Consider the following 25391-nt stretch of genomic DNA (forward strand, 5'->3'; position numbering starts at 1 on the left):
TGTAGACCATGAATGATTTTATCACCTAAGACTAAGGTACAAAGAACTTTAGAGGTTACATCCATCTCCACTCAGCACACCTCTGGACCTAGTCCCTGAGCACTACATGAGGCACTGTCCTGTTTCCTACCATGACATTGTGAAGGGATCTTCTGGCTGATCACCCACTTTATTTACCAAGCATGGCCCTAGGTGATGCAGTGGCTTTTTAGGCCAGCTGCTGCTACAGTGCCCCAGGGGTCACTGCAAACCTAATAGCAAGGCCTTGATGAAGTCTGCAGCCTTTAATACTGAGACATGAATAACACAATAAAAATCAATCCCTTGATGCTGGTCCCCATGGGTTGGGTTTACATGTAAAATCATCATATCCAAAGGATACAATTCTGGAAAATTAAAAAAAAAAACAACCCTACATTCTAAATTACTGAAAGGTACACTGAAGTTTCTGGTATATACAGACAAATATATTCCTATATGCAAACTAATACCTACAGTGGCAAAAACCTTAATTGGTCCTTTTGGCAGAAACTGTTTCCATAGCTCACCCCAATAATAACAGAGTTGACTCTGTAACACTTTTTAGCTGAATATCCATTTACACACCCCACTGTTCTTGCTAACCCACTCTTTCTGCCAAAATGTCCTTTCTCTTCCTTGCCCATGTTCTTAGTGTGACATAAAGTCTCTTTGGAAATTTATTGCTACTTTGGGAAAAGCATTCCTGTTCTTGCATGGTCCTGTAGTTTTGGGCCCACACTGTAATAAAATAGCTGCCACGTGATATTCTATCATGCCTGAGCCTGTTAGGCTGCCCTGTGCACACCGCAGGCTGCCCTGGGCACACCGACTAGCTCATTTACAGCTTAAGACCCTGAGAGACCTGCGTTTTACAACCCTCACTTTACAGATGCCCACACCAGGCTCAGATCGCCTAAGGAGCCAATCCAGAACTCTACAGGCAGAGTCGCAGGGAAGCATCAGGACCCAGTTTTCTGTGCCCAAAGAATCCACAATCTCGAGCCTTCCTATAGTCTTCAGTGCATCTGTCAAACTCCCATAGTAAACTGGAACTCTTTAAGATACAAACTCAACCTTTTTGTGCTCGGCATGAGGCAACTGTCGGATGAGTGAATGAGAGAAACAAGTTGTGATAAGGAGATCGTATCCTATGGACAAAAGTGAGAACAAGGGGCTATCCTAAATCAACTTCACACAGTGGATGAGGGACCCACACAGAAAACAGTTTGCAAAACAAGAGTACCTACATTACTTTTTACACTTCATTACACCAAGACTCTTTAGTCCACGCTAACTGCATTCTTCACCATTTCAATCAGTGTTCTATACAGGAATCAGTACAGTGCAGTCCATTTCTAGACTCAATATCCAGGGCCTTTTCTAGTTCACCAAACACGTAAAGCTTTGTAGTAGTGATTATCTTGGTGTGGCCCCATACCTTCTGATGGCAGCCAGTGTGTTCCTAAGTGGTCCACACTGTTTTCTGTCATCATATTCAGACCAGGCACAGTAGAGCTCTAAAGACTGTATCCAACTTCACAGAATTCCTTAACTTTTGGGCTTCCCATTTCATGGCTGGGCATGTCCTTGGAGACACACCTTCTTTCAACTTGCAGGTCTTGCATGGAACTGAATTGACTCGCCCTTGTCAGGATTCATAGGTTTCATCCTGCCTCACAAAGACATGGAGCCTTGGCCCCCTGAACTCCTCATGGAAGGACCACTATACTTAGGCTATCCTGGAGCTCCAACAGCCTCAAACTTCAGCTTTGTAGGATTCAGACTTAAGCCTCAAATTTCCCCTAGCCGCAGACCGGACATATAAAGGTGCTTCTGAATTGGCAATTCTGTTCAACAGAGTAAGGACATGGTAAGCTAGAGATCAAGGTGATATACAAGCAAAAAGGTCTCCAAATAGTCGTGTGTACTCCAGAGGAGCCGGGATATCTTAACCTAGAAGGTTCTGAGGGGAGGCTACAGCTCAGTCAGCTGTCTTGCTGTGCGCTCTGGGCCCCTCATCCTCACAATTGAGCATGCTCTTCTTGGGGGACTACTAACAAGTTCAAAAGAATAAGGCATTTGGGAGTCTATAATCTTCATTTTCAAAACCTTAAGTCCCCAACATCTGCTAATCAATGCTCATTCATAGGTAAAGCTTCTGTTACCCCTATGTGAAGGGGTCAGATCTTTGCACAGGTGATACCACCTCCAGGCACAATCAAACAAGTATAATTACCTAATGAGTTAGTGTCTCTGATGCAGAAAGGCAGGAAGAGATGATGCTGTCCCTGTGTTCACGCTAATGTCTACTTTACAAGGTGACAGGTGAGCAAGCACCAGGAAGGATAAATAATATCCATGGTAGTGGCCCAAAACTATGCTATTGAATACAGATGGCACAGGGCCATGGATGAAATTAAGGAAAGATACCTTGGGAGTAGAGTAATGGATACATCATCAAACAGGCCGCTTTCACTCTAAACTCTGGAGGTTGCGCTTCCTCAACATGCCACCCATGTATGTGTTATCAGTGCTGATTCCCAACCCCTCAGTTGTGAAGTCTTGGGACCAGTCTTCCTTGGTGGCTTCCTCTTGCTCACTGTAGCCATCTGCACTGAAACCAGCATTCTCTGCCAAGACAGCAGGATCCTCTTCTTCATGAAAACAGCAGGAGCATGATTCTGGTTTAGGATCACACAGGGTAACAGAATTATCTTCCTGGGCTCCAGGGTCAGTGGGCAAATGATCCCAGCTCAAATGCTCTGACCCTTCCTCTTCCATCACCCCTATTCGTTCAGCTATTTCTTCAGCAGAGGGCTCTTTTGGATCAGGGTAATCCACCAGGATTGTTTCTTGCCTACGCTTGATACTATCGGAAAGGTCATACACTGGATAAGTCTCTTCAGGGTAACCTAGAGAGGAAAGTAGAACAAAGTCTTACAAAGAGCATCTTTGAAAATAAATAGTGTCAGGATCAGAGAGGATTCTCTGGCAGCAGCTATCCTATCCTAACAAATCCATCCAATAAATCTCTAAGATGGTTCTAATAGTTCTAAAGTTTCACTTGAACAAATTCCTAGCAGTCTGGCTGACTATCCCTATGCTCTTTGAAATACAAACCAAGGCAGAGGAAAATCCTTCTTAAGTAAGGTGCTTGGGGTAGAGGTAAGTCTCACCCCTCATGTTTCTGCAACACTGATGAAGATTAAGCAAACAGCAGGAGCCTTCAGCATAAAAAAAAAAATGCACCAATACCAGATGGAGAGGGCTTAGCTTAAGGCTAGTGTTTACACTTTCTATTTGGAACTGTTTCCAAATCTTCTGGTGGGGGTGGGGCTGGGAAAAGCAATGCTAAATCCTTTTTAAAAAAACCATGGTGCTTTCTACTTATCAAAACAACCAAAATACTGTGTATCAGAAGCAAGTTAGCAAGACATGACCAAGACCCCACAGGACAAGAGCTGTATCTCCAGAGACAGAGTCCCCATTGTTGCCATCTTCATTTCACAAAGCGGAACAAAAGGAAAACAACAAACAGGTAATGAAGTCAGTAGCACTGGCACTGAACCTCAGCTATGATAATGAGAAAGAGGAACGAAATGAAATAAATCTGTGTCAGCCAAGCCCAGCCCGAGCAGCAGATGGGCCAGGCTGGAGTTCATACGCTAGTTCTGGCAACGGCAGTGTTCACTACACAATGTGGAAAGCTGGAGAATTCAAAATTCAGTTGCATGGTGATGATAACCCCTATATTCAGCTCTGACAGACACCACTTTTTGCCCATCAATTATGAAAAATGACAATCTTTTGGTATAATGTGTGGTATCTAGAGACATTTTGACAACATTTCTGATTACAAAAGTTATTCAGACTTGCAGCATTTTCGAGGAAAGTAGCATAGCCTTTATTTAGCTATATTTTCCCTACTAATTTTAGTTACAGACAAGTTTAAAAAGAAAACATAATTCACCTAGAATCTTACCATTTATCTCTGGCTTTTAAAGTCATATATAGATAGTATTTTTCTGCCTTTTTAATAAAGATCATGTTTGATATGTACTGTTGTTCTGTATTTTTTCATTTAAAGTTTTCCATGTCATACTGACATGGTTTACTATTCTTAAAAGACATTCAACAGGGCAGTGTTGGTGCACACCTTTAATCCCAGCACTCAGGAGGCAGAGGCAGGCGGATCTCTGTGAGTTTGAGGACAGTTTGGTCTACAAAAGCTAGTTCCAGCCGGGCGGTGGTGGCGCACGCCTTTAATCCCAGCACTCGGGAGGCAGAGGCAGGCGGATCTCTGTGAGTTCGAGACCAGCCTGGTCTACAAGAGCTAGTGCCAGGACAGGCTCCAAAACCACAGAGAAACCCTGTCTCGAAAAAACCAAAAAAAAAAAAAAAAAAAAAAAAAAAGCTAGTTCCAGGACAGGCTCTAAAGCTACAGAGAAACCCTATCTCGAAAAACCAAAAAAAAAAAAAAAAAAAAGACATTCAAGCAAATTCCTTCCAACTTGTACCCATTGTAAGCTATGTGACAGCGAGAAGCTCTGAATATAAACGCAGACCTCCTACCCCAATTCCTCAAGGTGGGCATCTAGAAATATGGAGAGTAGGCCAAAGAGAACAGTCATATAGAAGACTATTTCTGCCAAATTACTTTCCAGAAGAGCCTTATAATGTTTCAATTATCCCAGAGATGTAAACACTGCCTCTTACCAACCCCCCACTAGCACTGACATCAGTACCAGAATCTTGTCCATGCAATGGTATTTTGAGGGAGATCTTTAGGGGGGATTAAATCAGGTCTGAAGGTAAGTTCCACACGATGGCATTCATGGACCTGTAAGAAGAAAAACTTCTTACATCAAGCTTGCTCTGTCTGACCATGTGATGCCCTCTGACACACAATGGCATACCAAGAAGGCTCTAACCAGATGCCAAGTGGATGCTGACACGACTAAGCCTCCGAACGTTTTTAAGTTACCTCATCTGATATTCAGTCATAGCAATAGAAAATGAGCTGCGATAGCTACCCCAGGGCTTTCACAACCTCAGGGCAGGAGTTTGTTACTTCCGTCTCAACCACTGACTTCTCACGAGCAGTACATTTGTGTACCTTCACCAAGAGCAAAGCTTACCTTTGCATTTTGATAATTACCTACTTTGGTGTAGGATGGAAGACAATTAGACTAAAACTCTAGGCCCAATCCAGCAGCCTCAGGATCCAGGTCGTCCTGGCCTCCATGGCCACAGGGAGCAGTCCTATTCTGGCACAAAGTCCAGGGCAGTCCCGTGACCCCAGTTATCGGGCTTACACCTAGCAATCTATACTCTCACAGAAACAGGGTCCAGGTCCACCCAGCAACAACCAAGCTTTGGGTTCCAGGCCAGCCCTGTCACCACTTCTAGGAATATCCAGAACCAAGTAGTAACCTCTGAAGTCAGAAATCAAGATGTTAAATGCAGGCGCTGGCTCTAGACTTATCTACTGATGGTGCAGCCTTGAAGCTAATCTCCACAGTCTAGTGCATTCAGGACCCATGCTCATTCCAGTAGATGTGAGTACTAGACCAAAACATAGCATCAAGATTCCAGATCACCTCTGGATCCCATAGTCCCAGGACCCAAAGTTAGGCCCACAAGGTTTTCTCATGCAAAATAGGCCCTTAGGCTGCCTCAGCACCAGGCCTTGTAGACTCAAGGTTCCAGGCCCATCCCAACACTTCTTTAGCCTCTCCAGACTCCAGGTCATCCATTCCAGGTTTTAAGCAAGCCACCTCAAGAAACAAACAAGACAACAAAATCTAATCACAAAGGAATACTGACAGGGAGGAAAAGTACAAAGAATCTACAAAAGAACCAGAAAACAACTTATCAAAATAATAGTCAGGGGCTAAAAAGATGGCTCAGTGGGTAAAGGTACTTACTTTACCACCAAGTCCAACAACCTGGGTTCCATCCCCAAGACCAACATAGTAGAAAGACAGAACCAACTTCAACCAGCTGTCCTCTGACCACACGCAAACTGATGCACATCCACGTGCACACGAATACACACAAATGAACACCAGAGTGAAGGAGAAAGAACAGAAAGAAGATATCCCATATAATGGAAAACTGATGTTAAACCCCAAACTATCATTAATGACCCACCCAATTGCTGATGTAGTTCATGTCAAATAACTTAATACTTTAGAACTTCATTAAAAATATATAAACAAACAACAAAGATTCACTGCTTCTATGAAAAACACAGCAGTTCAAAACATGAAATCCAAACTAAGCAAATTATATACAGCAGCCACCAATAAAATAGTCAACATAGGGAATGGATTTAACACGTCAACTTATCCCTGTGACATTCAAGAGGATACAGAGCAAACAGAAATAGAATTCCGGTAAACAAAAAGGCATGATCACAAGATGAAAAATTTATACCCAGGAATAAAGGTTACAAGATTAAGATGGACATGGCTGAAAAACAAATCCATGTATTAAAAGTTCACACTAAAGAATTCTCCTATAACAAATACAAATGACAAAGAAATGGCAATTCAGAGAAATTGTAGAGGTTCATCATTGTACCCCATTTTGAATTACTAGACTGTGAAAGCAAAGTAAAATAGATCAAAGTATTAATAAAAACGATGAGAGAAAACATCTGTTCACTGATGGAAGCCTCACTAACTGCTGGGCAAAAGTAGTATAAAAACACATTCATGTATGCACAGACAGAACCAATGACTGTGACCAAATTCAGATTTTCAAATATAAAATGAAAATGAATTCCCAGACAGAAAACAAACAGCTAACTAAAAACAGACTACCTACTGAGAAGGGATCAGACCAGAACACGACTTCTTGGTTTGAGTCAAGTGAAAGCACAGAATGAACAAGGATTCCAACTTCTAAGGGCAATGGCAGGCCATGAATCTTCTAGCAGCAAGATAAAACTCCATAGAGCTATCTAAGTGTTCTAACCCATGGTGCTTTACAGAGAGAAGGTGTGGTTCATATGTCAGGTCTACACCTGCAATGAAATACCTCAGATAATGAGTTCATAAAGAGAAAGGTTTATTGTGGCTGAAGGTTCTGGAGATTCCAACCCAAGATTGGGAAGCCCATTGCTTTAGGCCTCTGGCAGGGGCAGCACATTATAACAGAAGCAAGAGGCAAACTGCTTAGAGCCAGAAAGGAAGAAGTGACTGGGGTACCACAGTCCCCCTTGAAGGCATCCATACAATGAACTAAGGACTTTTCCCGAGGCCCACATTTCCAAAAGGTCCACATCCCAATAATATCAGTTTAGGGACCAATCCTTAACATGTAAACATCAAAAATAAGGCAGGACATTGTCTTGGGAAATATAAAAATTCATCAAAAGTTAAATTCAGTAATTGTGAAGCTGGATATAAGAAAGTAGATATAAGGCAGGCTTGCTGCTCAAGCCTGAGGTCATAGCTACCTATGATACAAGACACAAGGCAACTTCAAGGCCAGACTGGGCAACTCAGCAAGAAGACCCATTACATCTTTTAAATGGTTTGCAGATGGAGCTCAGTGGTAAAGCTCTTGCCTAACACGCAAGTTATGTTCAAAGGCTGTAAGTTCAATTCCTAGTAGAGAAGGGGAAAGTAGCTGAGTCATATACAGCTGTGTATGCCTAAAATCCCAGCACTCAAGAGGCAGAGGCAAGAGGGCTAGGAGTTCAAGGTCAGTCTGGGTTATGTGGTGACAGCCTATCTCAGCAAAAGGACGGACTGACTTGTATTCAGACTTGGCTTTGCAGAAGATCTGGCGCCATCTGTTTCCTGTGCTGCATTGAAGTTGCTGTTGCTGGAGATGATGAATTGAGAACTTTGGCGAGCTGAGAAACAACAACATGGTCCTTGGAGCCCAGCAAGAGGCCCTGCTCCTGTACTGAGGAGATCCATCCGGAGTGGTGAATGAGTGGCCACCCGGCCAGACGGTCCCAGGAAACGGAGTCCAGGCCCCCTTCAATTCCCTAAACATTTCTGGCCATCCAGCAGGCTGTCTCCCCGGCTACCGGCTTTCTTTATTTACCCCATCCCATCTTGCCCCCAAGCACTCCTTTTCATCTGCAGGGTCCTTAGGTCCACTAGCACAGCCGGCTTCAGGGCGGAGGGGATCTGAAAGCCAGCTCCAGTGCTAAGGGGACCTAAGAGAGGGCAGACCAAGAAAAACCCCCAAGTACACAGGCAGCCACAGCAAAGATTAGACCAAGATGCCAAGACTCTCCTGGCTGCATTTGAAGGAAGAGATGGGCAAGCGCCAATGCAAGGATTCCTCCAACAACCTGAAAAGCAACATGATAACACCAGAATCCAGCGAACATGCAACAGGAAGACTTGAACACCCTAACCCAGAAGTAGAAGAAATCGACTTTAAACGTAACATTATGAAAATGATGGAGACCCTTAAACAGGAAGTGAAAAAGTCCCTTAAAGAAATGGAAGAGAAGACAAACAAAAAGTTAGAAGAAATAAATAAATCCTTCAAAGATACCCAAGAAAACCAAGATAAAGCAATCAAACAGGTAAAGGAAACAGCTTAAGACTTGAAGACCAAAATGGAGGTAATAAAGAAAACACAAACCAAGGGATGGCTGGATATGGAAAATCTGGGTAAACAAACAGAAACTGCAGAGACAAGTAAAACCAACAGAATACAAGAGATAGAAGAATCTCAGGCGCTGAAGATACTGTAGAGGAAATAGATGCATTGATCAAAGAAAAAGAAAGGATGGAGGGAGAAGGGTAGGGAAGGAGGGGGTAAGAGAGGAATAGAAAAATGGAAAAGGTAACTATCAATGTAAAATAATCAATCATTGGTAATGTAGCAGGGAATATAATAACATGGTTAAATGATATTTAAAGCCGAAAAGGCACGTGTCTTTAAAAGTTAGTACCACAGCTAAAATTCTATGTGATCTCAACACAGCCTACAAGGTTGTGTTCCCCTACAAGAAAATGATAGGGAGAGGAGTAATACTAGGGAACAAAATTGTATAATACAGATTTACAAGCTGAAAGAAAAAAATTTCTTTTATTGCTGACTGGTGAGGTTGACAGTTTCACAGGTTTTACAGGTGGTGGCATCGTTTTCTTCTGTGAACTATTTATTTGAATTTTAATGACTTCTGTATTAGCCATAGAACTTTTTATATATAAGCCCATCAATTTGTTTTATGCATATTTGCTGTAGATATTTTTCCAGTCCAGCATGAGCTTTTAAACTCTTATACCATTTTAACTACATAGGGAGGAAGTTTTATGTATAGAAAGCTTTACTATTAACCTCTGTGTTACAACTTCTTGTGTTACTTTCAGTAATTAACTTCTTTTTTTAATCTTGAGATAAGTATAAATTGACATAAGCACAGAAATCCCTTGTTATCCCAGTTTATTCCATTGATGGCATGAAGAAAAAATATAGCATAATCATAACCAAGATATCTTAGTTAGGGTTTTTATTTCTGAAAAGAGATACTATGACCACAGCAACTATTATAAGGAAAACATTCAACTGGAGTGGCTGGCTTACTGCTTCAGAGGTTCAGTCCATTATCATCGTGGTGGGGAGCATGGTGGCATGAAGGTAGAAATGATGCTGGAGGAACAGCTGAGAGTCCTACATCTTGCAGGCAACCAGAAGTTGACTGACAGACTGGGCTACCATGAGCATAGGACACCTCAAAGTCCGCCCCTACAGTAACACGCTTCCTCCAAGAAGACCATATGCACTCCAACAAAGCCACACCTCCTAATAGTGCCACCCCTTTGGGAGCTATTTTCTTTCAAACCACCATACAAGGTATCTACATTAGCAGAACAGGAGTAGGGAGATAGTTCAACGGAAAGGGCCTTGTCCTGCAAGCACAAGGCCTGGCAGTTAATCCCCAACACCACATACACAGCAGGTGTGCATGGACAACCTGCTTGTAATCTTAGCGTTTAGAGGCTGAGACAGGACCCTCAAGACAAGCTTGAAATTGGAAAGCTCCGGATTTAAACAAGAGTTCCTGCCTAAATATATAAGGTGGAAAGAAATTAAGAAAGACAGCTGAAAATAAAAATAAAAAAGATATCTGACCTCAACCTTTTGTCTGAAAACACGCATGAATATGCATACACGCATACACACTCCATACAAATACATGCATTCAACATACACAAAAAGAAAAACATACAGTAGAGAATATATTCATCCACAAGGCTGCCTTATGTTGTTGCCCTTCATGGCCACAACCTCTCCTTCCTACCAGCATGTTGCTACTCAACTCCTAACAATTACTAGTATGTTATCTATTCCCAAACTTTGCCATTTGAAGAGTATTATACATATAGAATCATAGCTTTTTGAATAAGCTTCTACCCTTCACCCTGCATAATTCTCTCCATGTATCAATAATTCATTCCTTCTTATTGCTTTGTGGTATACTATGTAATACATGTACCACCATTTAACTATTCACCTGCTAAAGGATAATCAAATTGATTCTTGTTTTTACCTATTAGATAAAGCTGCTATGAATATTCATGTACAAGTCCTGCATGTCCCTGTCCTCATTTCTTGGGTATAAATATCAAGGCTGCAACTGCTATATTACATAGTATTTACATGCTTAGATTTTTTTTTTTTTAACAAACTACTACTTTGTTTTCCAAAACATCCTGTTGTGGACTGAACACAAAATGTCCCTTACAGACTCATATTCTTAATGCCTGGCTCCCAGCTGGGGGTTCTAGTTTTGGAGGCTGTGGAGGAGGCAAAGCCTCGCTGGAAGATATAGATTGCTGAGGATAGATCCCTGGCCACCTCTCTGCTTTCTGAACCCTACCTGTTGTGAAATGGGATGTTCCATTAAGTCTTCCTGCCACTGGCAAGGGAAGTCATTTGGTCACTGAGACAGAAAAGTAACTAATAATAACACATGCATTCCCTTCCATATCTCACTACCAATGCAAACATAATACTTTCTTTGTAGTCCAATCTTGTGCAATTTCTTATTTCAGTCATTCTGAAAGGTATGGAGAAGCATCCTTTTTTGAGACAGTGTCTCACTATATAGCCCTTTTGCCCGAATTTACTATATAGACCAGGCTGGCCCCAAACTCACAGAGATCCACCTGCCTCTGCTTCTACTTCTGCTGGGGATAAAGTTGTGCACTACTTGTATACTACTATCTTATTCTAATTTTAATTTGCATTTTGTAAGAGGAAAATTATGTTGAATATGCTTTATTGTGTGTAGTTGCGATCTGTATCCTCGCTGCTGAAACGTCTGTTTATACCTTTTGCACATCTTCAAATACTACAAAACAAGTGGGCCACAATAATCCCGAGAAGGGAAAAGGGGGCCCATGGAATTCCCTGAGTTCAGAAAAACAGACACGAGAGTTCAGAGAAGAAAGGGAAGTCAGAATTTGCTGAGAACTACAGAGCTTCTTAATTAAATACTTCAGACATGCAGAGGGAACCTCACGTTTGTAGCTGAGTACGGACATGGGAAGGAACAAGATGCCACCAGGTGTCAGCAGTAAGGACATCCTAAACTTACACGTAGGTAAGAAGAGCTTGTTCTACTATCCAGAGGAGAAGACTTGTCAGAAACTGGGTTCAAGCAAGGCTCACTAAGGCTAAACCAGCCCTCAAGTATATTCCAGAGCCAACCTCACAATGAGAACAAAACACAGGCCTTTGAAAAGATCAAAAGTTATAAGTCTGTGCAGTTGATCAGAAAAAGAAGTGAGAGGAAGAAAAGATTATTAGTATCAGTACAGTGAAGTACACATTCCCGCCGGGTGGTGGTGGTGCATGCCTTTAATTCCAGCACTTGTGAGGCAGAGACAGGCAGATCTCTGTGAGTTTAAGGCCAGTCTACAAGAGCTAGTTCCAGGACAGGCTCTAAAGCTACAGAGAAACCCTATCTCGAAAAACCAAAAAAAAAAAAAAAAGTATACATTCCCCTGGTGTCACAGACAGTAAGTAGGTAGGAAAGATTATGAACAATATTTTTTTAACAAGACATTTGTATGAAGTATGCAAAACTTATAAAACTACTTTCAAAGCTTACTTAAAGTATTAAAGAAATTCAATTTATTCTTGCAAGTCTACACATGCACCTGCACACACATTCCAAAACACAAAAATCCCCCACGCAGGCCCAGATAAACTCCACTAATGATTATGGATTAACAGCACTTCAACACAAACTTCCAGAAAAGACTGCAACCCCAGTGCATGGCATTACTCTGAAATCAAGTCCAAAGACAGTATAGGATAAAAGAAAATCACTAGTAAGTAGTAGCCTTTATAAACACCAGCATTAAAAAATAATCTTTGCAAACAAATACAGAGACACACGGCCAGACATTATACGGAGAGGGAGTCCTTGGAACACACAGCTCTAAATGGGATGTCTCCATTCAATTCGTCCCCTCAGAGCTCAGGGAACCCCAAGGAGTTTGTGAACTAGTGGGTCTTATGCCTTCCTTAGGGCTCTTTTCCTTCTGTTGCTTTGCCTTGTGCAACTCTGATGGGATGGTTTTTGTTTTATCTTATTATATTTTATTTTGTTATGTTTTATTGTTATCTCTTAGAACCTTGTTGTTTTTAATGGGAGACAAAAAGGTAGTGGATCAGGAGGAGCAAGGAGGTGGGGGAAGGAAATGGAAGGAGTAGAGGGAGGGGAAACTGTAATCAGAATATATTGTATGAGAAAAGAATCTATTTTTAATAAAAGGGTGAAAGACTTTGAAAACTGAGTCTAGCCATATATTATCATGACAAAAATAGGTTTTAACACACATCATAATTATTCTAGAACTAAAAAACCAACGCAGGGCTCTTTTCTTTAATTGTTGTGACATGTGTATGTATGTATGTGATGTGCATTCCTAAACATATAAACACAACCTTCTCAATCTGTATGTTACCTGTATGTATGTATGTTTTCAGGGCGGACATTTGATATTGGACTAGCAATGAAGCGCAGTGGCAGAGCATGTGCCCACACGTGCAAAGCTCTAGGTTTCACACCTAGGAAAACACACACACACAGAGTCAAATGATTTTCAACCAGTGTGCTAAATCAAATTAAAGGAGACTGATATAATACTGAGATATGAAAAAGCAAATTTAAGTTCTGATGCCTACCATCTATAAAGATAAACTCAAGGGAGAGGTTGGAGGGAGGAAAGGAAAGGGAGAAAATGATATAATTATACTTTAATTTCAAAAATATTAATTAAAAAATGATTCTCAAATAAGCCTAAATGCAAGCATTAAAGTCATATAATTTCTAGAGGAAAACATTTTGAATAAAGTAAAGATGTCTTAAACAGGACATATAAAAAGAGTTAAAAGAAAAATGAAAAATATAACTTCATAAAAATTTAAGGCTTCTATTTGAAAGATGCTATTAAGGAAATAAAAAGGTGAGTTACAGTTTATGAGAAAATACATGTAAAATACCTAACTGGTAAAGTACTTGCATCCAAGATACATAAAAGCTCTTAGAGCTGGGAATGGTGATGCACATATATAATCCCAGTACTAGGGATGCTGAGGCACAAGGATAATGCATTCATGAATAACTAGCCTGGGTGCTATACAGTGACTATAGCCCAGCCAGGGCTACTGTATCACAAAACTTTGTCTCAAAAAAAGACAGTAAATAAATTATGTTGCAACTTAAGAAAAACACATTCAAACAAATAATCAAAAATAATAATTAGAACAAGCTCTTCAACAAAGATATGCAGTTTGGAAATAAGCACATGAAAAAATGTTCAACATCATAAGTCACAGGGAAAATGTAAATTTGACTTATGACTGCAATACCACTGTAATCTCACAGAATGGCTAACATTTACAGAGACATTGTATTAGCAAGGATATGGGATAACTGACTCACAAGCTACTGGTGAAAATGTACAGCCACTTTAAAGCTAACTTACAGTGTCTGTAAATTTAAACATATACGGACTATAAACCCTGACATCCCAGTCCTATATTGAAAGAGAAGCACAGTATGTCCAAAAGAAGCCATGAGCAGCCTTGCATGCAAACCTCACAGCAGCTCAGACCCCACAGTCCAAAGCCAGAAGAGCCTGGTGTTAATCAGCTAGTGAGTGGATGAACAAGCTGTGGTATATTTATACAACACTCCAGTAACTTCAGAAAGAATGTGTGACTCAACAACACACATGACTCTCAAAAGCATTACTCTAAACAGAAGACGCCCACCACAGCGCATCTGCACTATAATCCATTGATACAGGAAAAGCCCAATTATTGGGGTGGAAAGCAGCTCAGGGGCTGCCAGAGGCAGGAGGGCAGGACTTTCTAGCACCATGAAACTGTTCTGAGTGTGATTACAACTGTAGATGTTTGCCAAACTTTCCAACTGCACATTTATAAAAGGTAAACATTATAAAGTGAGAACAGAGATTTGTCATGCCTCAGTACCAGCTTATTTTTAAGGAAACTGGTAAGAAGTCTTTTCTGGGTGACAGCTAAAAATGAAGTAAGGGGTCCTTTTACCTTCCCAGTCCTCCATGTAAGGGGCTTCCTCAGCTTCCTTCTCTGGAGTAGATGTGTCAATGAACTTGCCTTCTTTCATGACCCTCGTGATTTCTCGGAGCTGATGCAGTAATCGTTTCTCTTGGTCAGATGTCACAGTCTGTGCTCTGCTGAGAAACAGACAATCCAGCCATTTGGTGGTCAGCACTCCTAAGCAATGAGGGAAACTTCGCCATGATCTGTTTGGATCCTCACAGCGGAGGTCTAACAGCAGGTGATTTTCTAGGATTGACTCTGGAATGTCATGGTTGGTGCCTGAGATGTTAGTTCCATGTTGTGATCTTACACATGGAGTGTACTCTCCAGAGCACTTCAGTGACTGCTTGAGTCCATGATTACTGAGATGGAAACAAGACCCCAGTGGTCTCAGCCGTACATCTCACAAGGCTGAGCCCCCAGACTCTCAATTTCCCTCAAACTCATACCTTATTCCCTTTACTATGAGACACTTCTCTGAAGCAAGGATGTCAAAGAAAAATATTCTAGACCATTAGTCTCAACCACAGAAAAACACTGGACTGGAATCCGAAAGGCTTTCTTAGAGAGAGAAACTGACAACCTGAGATCCACAAACTGAAATTTACACATGGTGATTACAGTTCGTGCCTTTTCTTTTTCCATCTCTCCTTTCCTACTCCTTCTCCGCCCCTTTCTTTTAGAACTCCGATAAGCAAACACTCTACCAATGAGCCAATACCCCACCACAGAACTCAATTTCTACAGTTTAGAAAACTGCACCTGACTGCCAACTTAGCTGTGGTTCTGGGCAAATACCTGCAAGAACAGCACCAGACCTGAGGGAAACAAGGCCCCGGAGAGGAAAACGCTGCATCATACAGAAAGGCAGGGTCTTGGACAGCAAACAGAAACCTGTTTTAAGGCCAGTTCATCTAGTGGAGGAATTGAGAGAACCGCTCATTCTCTCCTTAAAGCCCCAAGCACCCAAGTCAGAGCCGCAGGAGAAAACCACGCACCAGTTATGGAGGCGCCCATTCCTCTCTTCTGCTCAGTGAGATCTACACTGGGCTCCTCTCCTAGCTCACCTGACAGGAAAAACAGGCTTCTCCTTCAAACTCTGAGCGTGTAACTGAGGAAAAGGGTGTGTCACTTCCACCCCCCTCACTGGGAAGAAAACAAAATCAGCTCTGTTCTCCAACTTCCTCTAATGAGAACGACCCATTTTGTGGGAGAGTTCAGGGGTAGAATAGGACAACCTGCCTGCGTTCACAAAGCTCTGGCTAGCAGGTTTACAGACCGTTTCTCTAACTGTACATGGAATAGTCTGACACTAACTGAAACAAAACTGAGCCTCTGTTCCTAACTTATGGAAAATGGAAACCTTTAAAGTACAACAGATAAAATGACAAACTAAAACATCCTTTTTAACTTTGAAAACATATGTCTGCCTGCCCATTAAACAGAGTCCAGGATACACATGTCACCTCTTCAGGATTTACTACAGAGAACGGTTTTATGGAATTCTTGCTATCTCAGCCTGCCTTGAAGCCCCCGCAGGGCAGTCAGTGCTGTGGCAGAACACACAGCATGCCTACATATGGGTCTGGCTGGTCTCACATTTGTTTTCCTCTACCTCTGAAATGTGGTCTTCACTCTGTCATTTACCAAATCTTACAGAAATCATCAGTGACTGTTTTACTCCTGAGTCCAGGGGTCTTTATCTTCCAGTTTGTTCTTTCCGATTCTTACCATAGAGCATCCTTCCGAAACTTCCTGCTTTACAGGAGCACACCTGCATCCCTCCCACTTCTCTAGGCATTTTAGTTCTGACCTTGGCCTACTCTCTCCATTTACTAAAGCCAGTCATGATCCAGCATCACAGATTAAGTCATTACCTAAAGAGAAGATATCCGAACCCTATCTTTAGTCTTTACTTTTTACCCAGATGTCCCTGTTGTCTAGTTATTTCCTCAGCATCTCTACTTGGGGACTTGTCATCACACTAAATTTCAAATTAACCCTAAATTCAGTCCCTCAAAACCAAGGCCCACAAGAAGCTACATGAACAAGTAGAACAGAATAGCAGGTTATCTATGGCAGATTCCAAAATGTTAGAAAAATATAAGGTCACAGGTGGTTAAATAACGTCACTTGACTTTTAATCAAAGAAATCATCAAGTCCAAATCTAAGAATTAAATATGGATAGAACAAAGCAGAAAGGAAAGACCAAGGCTAACACCAGAATATGATGGTCTCAAAGATTTGGTGATCTCATCTTTCACCATGACCTTGATCGTATCCCCAATAGCACATAGTCCTATAGCTATTATATATTATATGTGGCTATTCTGACAGCATCTCAACCATATTCAAAGTTCAGTTCATGTTCATTATCTCAAAATCCTCATCTTCTTTCGTGTTTAATCTTATTAATTAATAATGCCAGAATCTCCCAAGAAGTACTATAAATCTTCAGGGATCTTTGTATCTTTCCATTCCTTCCACGTTATTACCTAGTTGGTTTCCTATGGGGGCACAGTCTCTCTTTTGCTCACACTATAGGTTAGGGTACAGCCATTCATCCCTTTACCTTCCTTTGACAGTGGTCAAGTGGCAGTCTTCCTATTCCATCTTCCTGTCTGTCGTGATTGGTTCATTAAATGTTGCTTGACCTAGATTGAACCAACTGAGTGGAGGTCAATGCCTCAGCAAAGGAAAATAGATTTGCAAGGTCCTAGATGCAAAGATGTTTTGGGGGGTGGGGGAAGGAGTAGTTACATGTGTTGGGGTGAGGATGGGGCATGTACAAGAGAGCATGTGAGGGAGGTTGGCAAGGCCAGGGCACTCAGGAGTAGGCTCTTTCTAACCAGTGCTTTCTCAGGCTACACCATGTTTCTAGAATATAAGCCATTTCTGACCAGACACTCTACTCTTGGAAGGAAACCTTGCTAATTCTAAAGGCGAAATAAGAACATCTCACCTTGCTTCCTTAACTGTGTCTCTGAGTTTGATACTATGTTTAAAATCAGACATAACATAGAGATCACTGCACATGTACAGACCTATACCCCTGAGGTGAAAGGTGCCTCAAAAATTTATGAGCCACATCAGGAACCCTTTTCATGCTTCTAGTCATACATAGATATATGAAGGTACTATTTCTCAGTTTCAGGACAACATCTTGCAGTCAGGAACACTATGGAAAGTATGCAGTATATGGATACCATACAAAAGGTTAGAGCTGTAAGCAAGCTTGTGCTCCTTGTCTTAAATCCTTTCCTTGCCCCAGAAGTCAAGATGTCATCAATATCATCTAACAGAAAACACTGGAGCATCCACAGTTCTTCTGAGAATCACGACTGCTAGAACTACAGGCACAGAAGGAAACCTGGTGCACAACTCACCCTGCACAGGAACCTAGTCAAATGGATCAAAGGAGAGGATGAAAACAGAGGCCCACCCAGGACTAGGTAGGTCATGCTAAGTTCTGCAACTCTTAGCTTGCTAGAGGAAAGCAGGTGAAACACTTCAAGATCTAGGCACAGGATTTTTATTTCAGGGATCCAAATAGCACAGGAAACTCCATAAGAACTGAAATAGGACTATGTGAAATTAAAAAGCTACTGCACTGCAAAGGAAACGATCACCAGAGTGAAGGATGCCTGCAGAAACGGTACAGGATCCTACTGGCTACACATCAGACAGGGGACTAAGATCATAGAATAGATAAAGAACAGAAAATTAAAAAATCTAATCATACTAACAATAAAAAGCCTACTGAACTGAACGTACAGTTCTCAAAAGAAGAAACACAGATGTCAATAAGTGCATAAGAGCCTATAGAAGTCAGGGTAGTTCTCCACCCAGACAGGAAAGTCACATACATTTGTACATTAGATAATGTCTACAAAAGCAGTTAGCTCAGAACAGTCTTTAGCAAGTTTAGTGAACCTTTATATACACACACAAGTACAGTCATGTACATATGTGACTTCAGAAAACATTTTAGGTTTTAAGCCTACTTTCTGAACTGCGAAGAGGTCAAAGTTCCTGATATAGACAGGCAATGTTCCAGTGTTCATCCTCATGAATAGCATTTCAATAGCACAGGAGATAATATAAAGAAATGTCAAGCCATGAAGCTGCAGTGTGAGGATGCCTACTCCTCTTTCTTCTCTTTCTCTCTCTCTCTCTCTCTCTCTCTCTCTCTCTCTCTCTCTCTCTCTCTCTCCTTCTCTCTTTCTTTTTTGAGACAGAATTTCACTGTTAGCCCTGGAACTTGTAGACCTGGCTGGCCTTGAACTCAGAGACCCACCTGCCTCCGTCTCCCAAGTGCTAGGATTAAAGGCATGCCACCGTTCAGTTGTTTACTCTTCTAATATGCAACCAGGGATGGGCAAACTAGATGTCGGGGAGCAGAGGAGGAGACAGAGAAGAAGTACTTGAAAGATGGCAAATATAAGAGGTCAATGCCTGTTCCTTGCATCAAAGACTCCATAACTGTAGACCACTGTGGGAGAGACTGTTCACTATCCCGCATGAGATTGTTATGGCCCACCGTGAAGTTCTCCCTTCTTTCCTGTTAGAAAGTTCAGCTGAGACTCTCTGTCTTGGTACATAGTATCCACAGTATCACATTCTGGCTTTTCCTTCCTGGTTTTGTTTTTTAAGTTGTTCCCATTTTCATAAACCTCTTGCCCCTTCTTTTTCAGATCCTTGGCCAGTGTGGCAGAGCAGAATGTTCCTTCCTAAGTGTTTGCCTGAATATATGTCTGTGCACTACATGTGTGCAGTGTCCAGGGAGGCAAGAGGAGAGCAATGGATCCCCTCCCCTGGAACTGGAGCTACAGACAGTGTGAGCCACCATGTGGGTGCTGGGAACTGAACCCAGGTCTCTGGAAGAGCAGCTGTGCTCTTAACTACTGCATCATCTCTCCAGCCCCTTGTTTGTTGGTTTTTTGTTTTTCAATTTGGTCTCAGAAAATATAACATACAATAACCAGATTTTACTTAATATTTTACATTAGACAGCTAGGAAAAGATACTTCTTAAAACTAGGTTATTTGATCCTACATGATTTACAAATTTCAAACTCTCACAATAATTCATACTACATTTAATGCTTGAAAATAGGTTTCTCAATAATATGAAACTGGATTTCAACTGAGAAAGAATACATATATTACACCTAACCTGACAATTACATAAGACAAAACCATGTAAGACTTACATGTCTATACATCAAAAGCAAAAAGATACGCATGAAATTATCTGAGTCCTATTTGATGAAAACTTACCTCTTGAGCCAGGTATGGTAGCGCATGCCTTTAATCCCAGCACTCGGAAGGCAGAAGCAGACAGATTTCTGTGAGTTTGAGGCCAGCCTGGTCTACAGAGCGAGTTCCAGGACACTCAAAAGTACATAGTGAGACCCTGTCTCATAAAGAATAAAAAAAAGTTTTGGATGTGGAATCACATGTCTTTAATTACAGAACCTGGGAGGCAGAAGCAAGAGATCTCTGAGTTTGAGGCCAGCGTGGTCTGCTGAGTGAGTTTCAGGACAGCCAGGGCTACACAGAGAAACACAGTCTCAAAAACCAAAAACAAACAAAGAAAAAGAGAACCTTTACCTGGAGCCATCACACTGCCCCATTTGTTTCGCCCAGGAGGTAAAGGCAGTGAATTTGAGGCCAGCCTAGTCTAGTCCTAGGACAGCCAAGGCAACACAAAGAAATCCTGTCTCAAAAGTGAGCAAGTAAACAAACAAAAAAGAAAACTTACCTCTCACCATTAGGTCCCACTCTATTGATTAATTTTTCCATGGCTTCTTCTGTCTCTTTTAGTTTTTCTTGCAGTTGAACAAGCTCATAATTGGCTGAAAAACAAACATCAATCTAAGAACTATCATATCCCATTCCCTAAACCCTTTCAAGAAACGGCTAGCTGGGATGATCTGTGATAATCCAGGCTTCTTCAGAGACTCAGGAGAATAGACACGAGCTTCTCTAACTAAAACAACCAGCACAGAAAAGGCTTGGAAGTCTGGCCACGAGGATCAACAGGATACTCACTTAGGGAATGATAAATAAATCACTCCTTCTTCCACACAGAATTCAACAGAGCCAACTAAAGAAAACATCTAACACTGAAAACATACCCTGCAAAGTCGCCCCGGCATAAATGCAGAGGGTGGATGACAGCTTGTGATCCACACAGTGACCCTGGGTAAGGTGCCAAGCCTAGAGAGTACTAGAAAAAAGGATCAGGACTCTGAAGTGAGCTCTGTTTGCCTGTATTTATGGTTTGGAATTAATAGTTTCATTGCTATATTTCTTCAGTAGGAAATCCTGAATTATGGTTGAGACCTCCTTGCTCAAAGTTTTCTGACCCTAATTGTCTAGAATAAAAATTAGACCATGCTAGGGTATCCAGAATTGCAGTTTTCTCAGACAGGGTCAGTAGAATGTAGACAATACAACATACACACACACACACACACACACACACACACACACACACACACAGAGAGCAACAGCACAACAGCAAAAAAAAAAATACTCAAAACCATGAAGTACACTTTCAGGCAGTAAGAAAACTAAATGTACCTCAGCATATGAACACCTAGACTTCTATTTCACACCTTTCCTGTGTAGACCTGCTGGCTTCAAACTTACTCTATAGAGCAGCCTTGCTTCAAACTCAGATCCAGCTGCCTCTGTCTCTTGAGTGCTAGGATTAAAGGTGTGCACCACCACTGCCTGAATCTAAAAGGCCTTTTCTTTCTTTCCTTTCCTATTTTTTTTTTTTGAGACAGGGTCTCTGTGTAGCCCTGGCTGTCCTGGAACTAGCTCTTGTAGACCAGGCTGGCCTCAAACTTACAGTGATCCACCTGCTTCTGCCTCTGCCTCCTAAGTGCATGCCCGACTCTAAAAAGTCTTTTAAGGCAGTTAATTCCTGTGAAGTGGGTGCAAACCGCACTATGTGATGCTGAAGTTATTGTTAATAATTTTATTCTGAATTAAAAGATAAAGCTGACTCACCGCGATTGCCATTGTTATGAAAAGCAGTCTTGGGAGTCCATTTTACCATTTGATGCACTTCTTTCTGTCTTTGACAAAAGACGGTCTCAATAATCTGTTTTTTATTTTATTCATTATTAGAGTGTGTATTTTGTTTTGTTTTTTTTTACTAATTTTATGCTTTGTGTATGCATTCAGTGTGTGAAGTATCTGTGTGAGTGAGATCCATGCAAGTTAGTGTGCAGGTGTACAAGAAGATGGCACACAGTGTCCTCCTCTGTCACTCTCTCCCTTATTCCTTTGCAATAGGGTGTCACAATAAAGCAGGAGCTCATTGTGCTGGCTAGGCTGGCTGGCCAGGGAAACCTAAGGCTCCTGTGTTGGAGTCACAGGCATGCACAGCCGCACCTGGCTTTGTACACAGGTGCTGGAGATTCCATCTCAGTTCCTGCCTGTGCAGCAAGTGCTTTAGCCCACAGATCCTATTTCCTGGAATCATTCTAACCTATAAATTCTTAGAGAGAAGGACAGACTACTCAGTTGGGAACTATCTGATAGCACATTTCAAGATTCCAAAGTGTCAAGAGCTAACTATGGACTGTAACAGTGATGCAGTTTCTCCCTCGGCTTTCCTCTGAGAAACAAACACATTTGCTACAAACATCCTGAAGACTGTAGGTGAAAAGTAACTAAGTCAAATGTTGACTGTTAATTTGCTAATGTATACCAAAGATCTAGCAGCCTTGTGCCCTTTGCAGCATTAGCCCTTTAAGACCCAATATCCATACACTTTTGAGAAATGTCTGTCCACCTGGCTGTACTCCACTCCAACTCAGTAAAACTGAATATGTGGGAAGAAGCACTTACTGATCTTCCTATGGGCGTTCCCAGGTGGGGCAGTGGAGCAGTTCCGATCTTCCGCAGTTTTCCCCTTCGAAAGCTGAGGATGAAGGAGGTACAGCACATCAGCAGCAGCTCAGAGCCTCAAAGGCACGGAACACCGCATGTTAAATGGAAAGAAAAAAAAAGCTGGGAGACAAAAATTAAGTCAGAAATCAAACCGAATATCAGCATTAGAGAAATGTCTTTTTAAAAGCCACTGAAAGAGACAAGAAGGCAAAAATTGTCAAAGCAAAAATCAAAGCACAAAGCAAACAAAATCTTATTGTTGTCTGCGTACCCATGCTTATCGAAGGACAGGTGATGTAAAGGACCACCCTGGGGACATTCTCATGCTCAGCTCAGGCTGCCTGCAGAATTCCTGGATGAGAAGAAACTAAAATCTCCTCACTTTACTCTAAGCATGAGCTTAAGACAAAGATTCTACACCTCTTCACAGAGCTCAAGTCTGTAGCCTATAAAAACCTACTTGAAGGTAGAACTAAATTGGGGGTCTGCCTTAAAAGACCCAGTAGGACACCCAGAACCAGGAACTATTGGGCTGCGTATGTAGATACGACAGTTTGTTGGGAGAATTACAGAGATGACACTAGACAGTATCTTATACCCTGGCACCATTAAATGGACCTTACAGTGGCTATTGGAAGCCTGGCTTTCATCCTATGAACAAGCCTTTTCCTAGAGCATCTCTATGGTCTATCAGCTTGCAAAAATGCCTAGTTTTTTGTTCTTTTCCTTTGATAATTATAGTGCTGATTGGATTATCAACTAGAAGATCCAGGTTTAAACCCTGGCCTTACATTTTAGTTGTAAATCTATGCTAAGATTTCTCAGCTGTAAAACTGAGATGATAGCTATCCTAACTGTTCAAAGAGATGAGTTTTTTTTTTTTAAAGAGATGATGAATTTGAAAGAGCTGTGTGACCTTTATAGGGTTTTACTGGAGATGATTTTTATTATAACGACATTAAATTTTCACTGGCATATGTCTAAGATAATTCCACTTACCTTAAACAGAATGTACAGTATGTACAAAAAAATTCCAAAGCCGTAGATTGGAATGATCTGGCCCATCAGTCCTCTTCCACCGCCCCCTCCTCCAGCACCTCCGCCTGCTCCCTTGGCCTTTGCGAAGGCCTCTGCAAGGTGGGACCTCTGGAAACGAGCTCCAGGCATCTGCCCATCTGAGGGCACTGAGTGGTGATGCATCATAGGTGGAAATCGGCCCAGTTTTCCTGAGAAAAGTAATTACTCAGCTTTATCTCTTCTATTTTAAAATGGATGTGGCAAAAACATCTTATGCATTGAAGTTAAAATAACAGAAGCATCTCAAACATGTTTAAGAAAAATTGAAATATGATTAGAAAGATAGAAGTATCATACAGATACAAACATGTTGTAGTAATCTCAACTTATTCACTAAACACATTTCCTCGTCCTTCTTGGTCCGTAGCTAAACTACATTTCCTCCTCCTGTAGAGTTAAATGTGACAGAGTTCTAGTTGAAGAAACTTGGTCAATAAAGCTTCCCATAGGTTCAATTATATGACCATTTCTTTCTGTAGGATGGATGCTAAAGGCCAGGGAGACTTGACAGTCATATGTAGGAAATGGCAGAGCCTCCATCAACCTTGGTTCCTAAATAATTGTCACCCTGCTAACTTAGAGTCACCTGGTCCTGTTTGTGTAAGTGAGAAGCGAGCATTTACTGTGTGAGGGCCATTATATACTTTGGAGTCTGTTACAGTGGCTAGCCACCTCTATCTAATGCAAAAGGAAATGTAATGTATTCTCAGGAGAGAACAGAACCAGAATCTGGAAAGCCATCAGGAGGATCCAGGCCGGCTACTTTCACATTCCAGCTCCAACTCTCTCCTCTTTATGGGACTACAGCTTTTCCCTTTGTTTCTTTGCTCATAACTTCAATCTTTTTCTTCAGATAACTCCTCTAGTTCTTTGTGCCCACAGTAGAAGACAGTCATTCCAAACCTCTTAATTTGCAACTCCTTCAAGAAACTAGCTAAGACAGGCCCTAATTCCAAATTCCTTGGAGGAAGGCTGAGTGAGTGCTCAGCTTAGGGAGGCAAGCACTGCTTTGGATCAGCTATAGCTGAGCAGACAGGATTCAAACAGGAAAAATAGGGTCAAAGGCCCAATCCTGGAAGAGCTTAGAGAAGGGGGGGGGGGTTATAATCCATTTTCTTTCATTTTTTAAAAACTCCATTAAGAGCAGCCAAAAGATAACACCACCAACCCAACTGGAGACAAAGAAAGGAAAAAGTAAGTCTTCAAAAAGCCACAAGTACAAGTGTTTGAAAAACAGTGTTGGGATAACATTCTAAAGTATAGGACACTAGAGAACAGAAGAACCTCCAAGAAACTCTTAAACAAACAAATTTTTTGACTTCAACAAAATTAAGGATTTCTGTACATACAGAAGACCATGAACAGAATTAGGAGGAATGAAATCATGAAAAAGTCTAACATTTCAAATGGAAAAGGACTAGATATCTATAATACAGAAGAGCATGTCACTTAACGACATCACAAGAAATTCACAGCAAAAGGGACCAAAGATATGAATAAGGAACTTACAAAAAGGGACACCTAAGTGGCTGCTAACAGACAAATGAAACTTAAAAGTATGACAGTGGCTGGTCAGTGCTGAGTTATCAATACTAACAGGGTATGTGACCAATGTGCATAGTTACTGAGAAAGGACTTTCTACCAAGCAGGATGGTGGGAATTAGCAAAAGGTGGCCAAGATATGGGAAGGCAAGAACTGTGCACTGAGGTAAAAGGACACACACACAGTCACCCTGCTAACTGTACCTGTGCTTTGTGATACTATTCATAGGCTGGATGACCTAGTGGTCCCTCCGTG

At 41.5% G+C, this 25391-nt stretch overlaps 1 protein-coding gene across 2 annotated transcripts in view; it reads right to left on the reverse strand.

The window, feature by feature from the left end:
- The window catches only part of Ric3 (RIC3 acetylcholine receptor chaperone), a 56884-nt gene continuing 31493 nt past the window's right edge, over window positions 1-25391 (reverse strand). The window contains exons 2-6 of one of the 2 annotated variants that reach the window (XM_075971835.1): window positions 23515-23741; window positions 22474-22546; window positions 20369-20462; window positions 14590-14738; window positions 1-2933 (exon numbers count right to left, since the gene is read on the reverse strand). In XM_075971835.1, coding sequence (XP_075827950.1) covers window positions 2494-2933; window positions 14590-14738; window positions 20369-20462; window positions 22474-22546; window positions 23515-23741 — 983 coding nt within the window. In that variant the 3' untranslated portion in view covers window positions 1-2493. The remainder of the gene's footprint in view (window positions 2934-14589; window positions 14739-20368; window positions 20463-22473; window positions 22547-23514; window positions 23742-25391) is intronic. The other variant, XM_075971836.1, reaches the window with a different exon arrangement.

The sequence above is a fragment of the Microtus pennsylvanicus genome, chromosome 5 (assembly GCF_037038515.1).
Source record: "Microtus pennsylvanicus isolate mMicPen1 chromosome 5, mMicPen1.hap1, whole genome shotgun sequence".
Taxonomy (NCBI): domain Eukaryota; kingdom Metazoa; phylum Chordata; class Mammalia; order Rodentia; family Cricetidae; genus Microtus; species Microtus pennsylvanicus.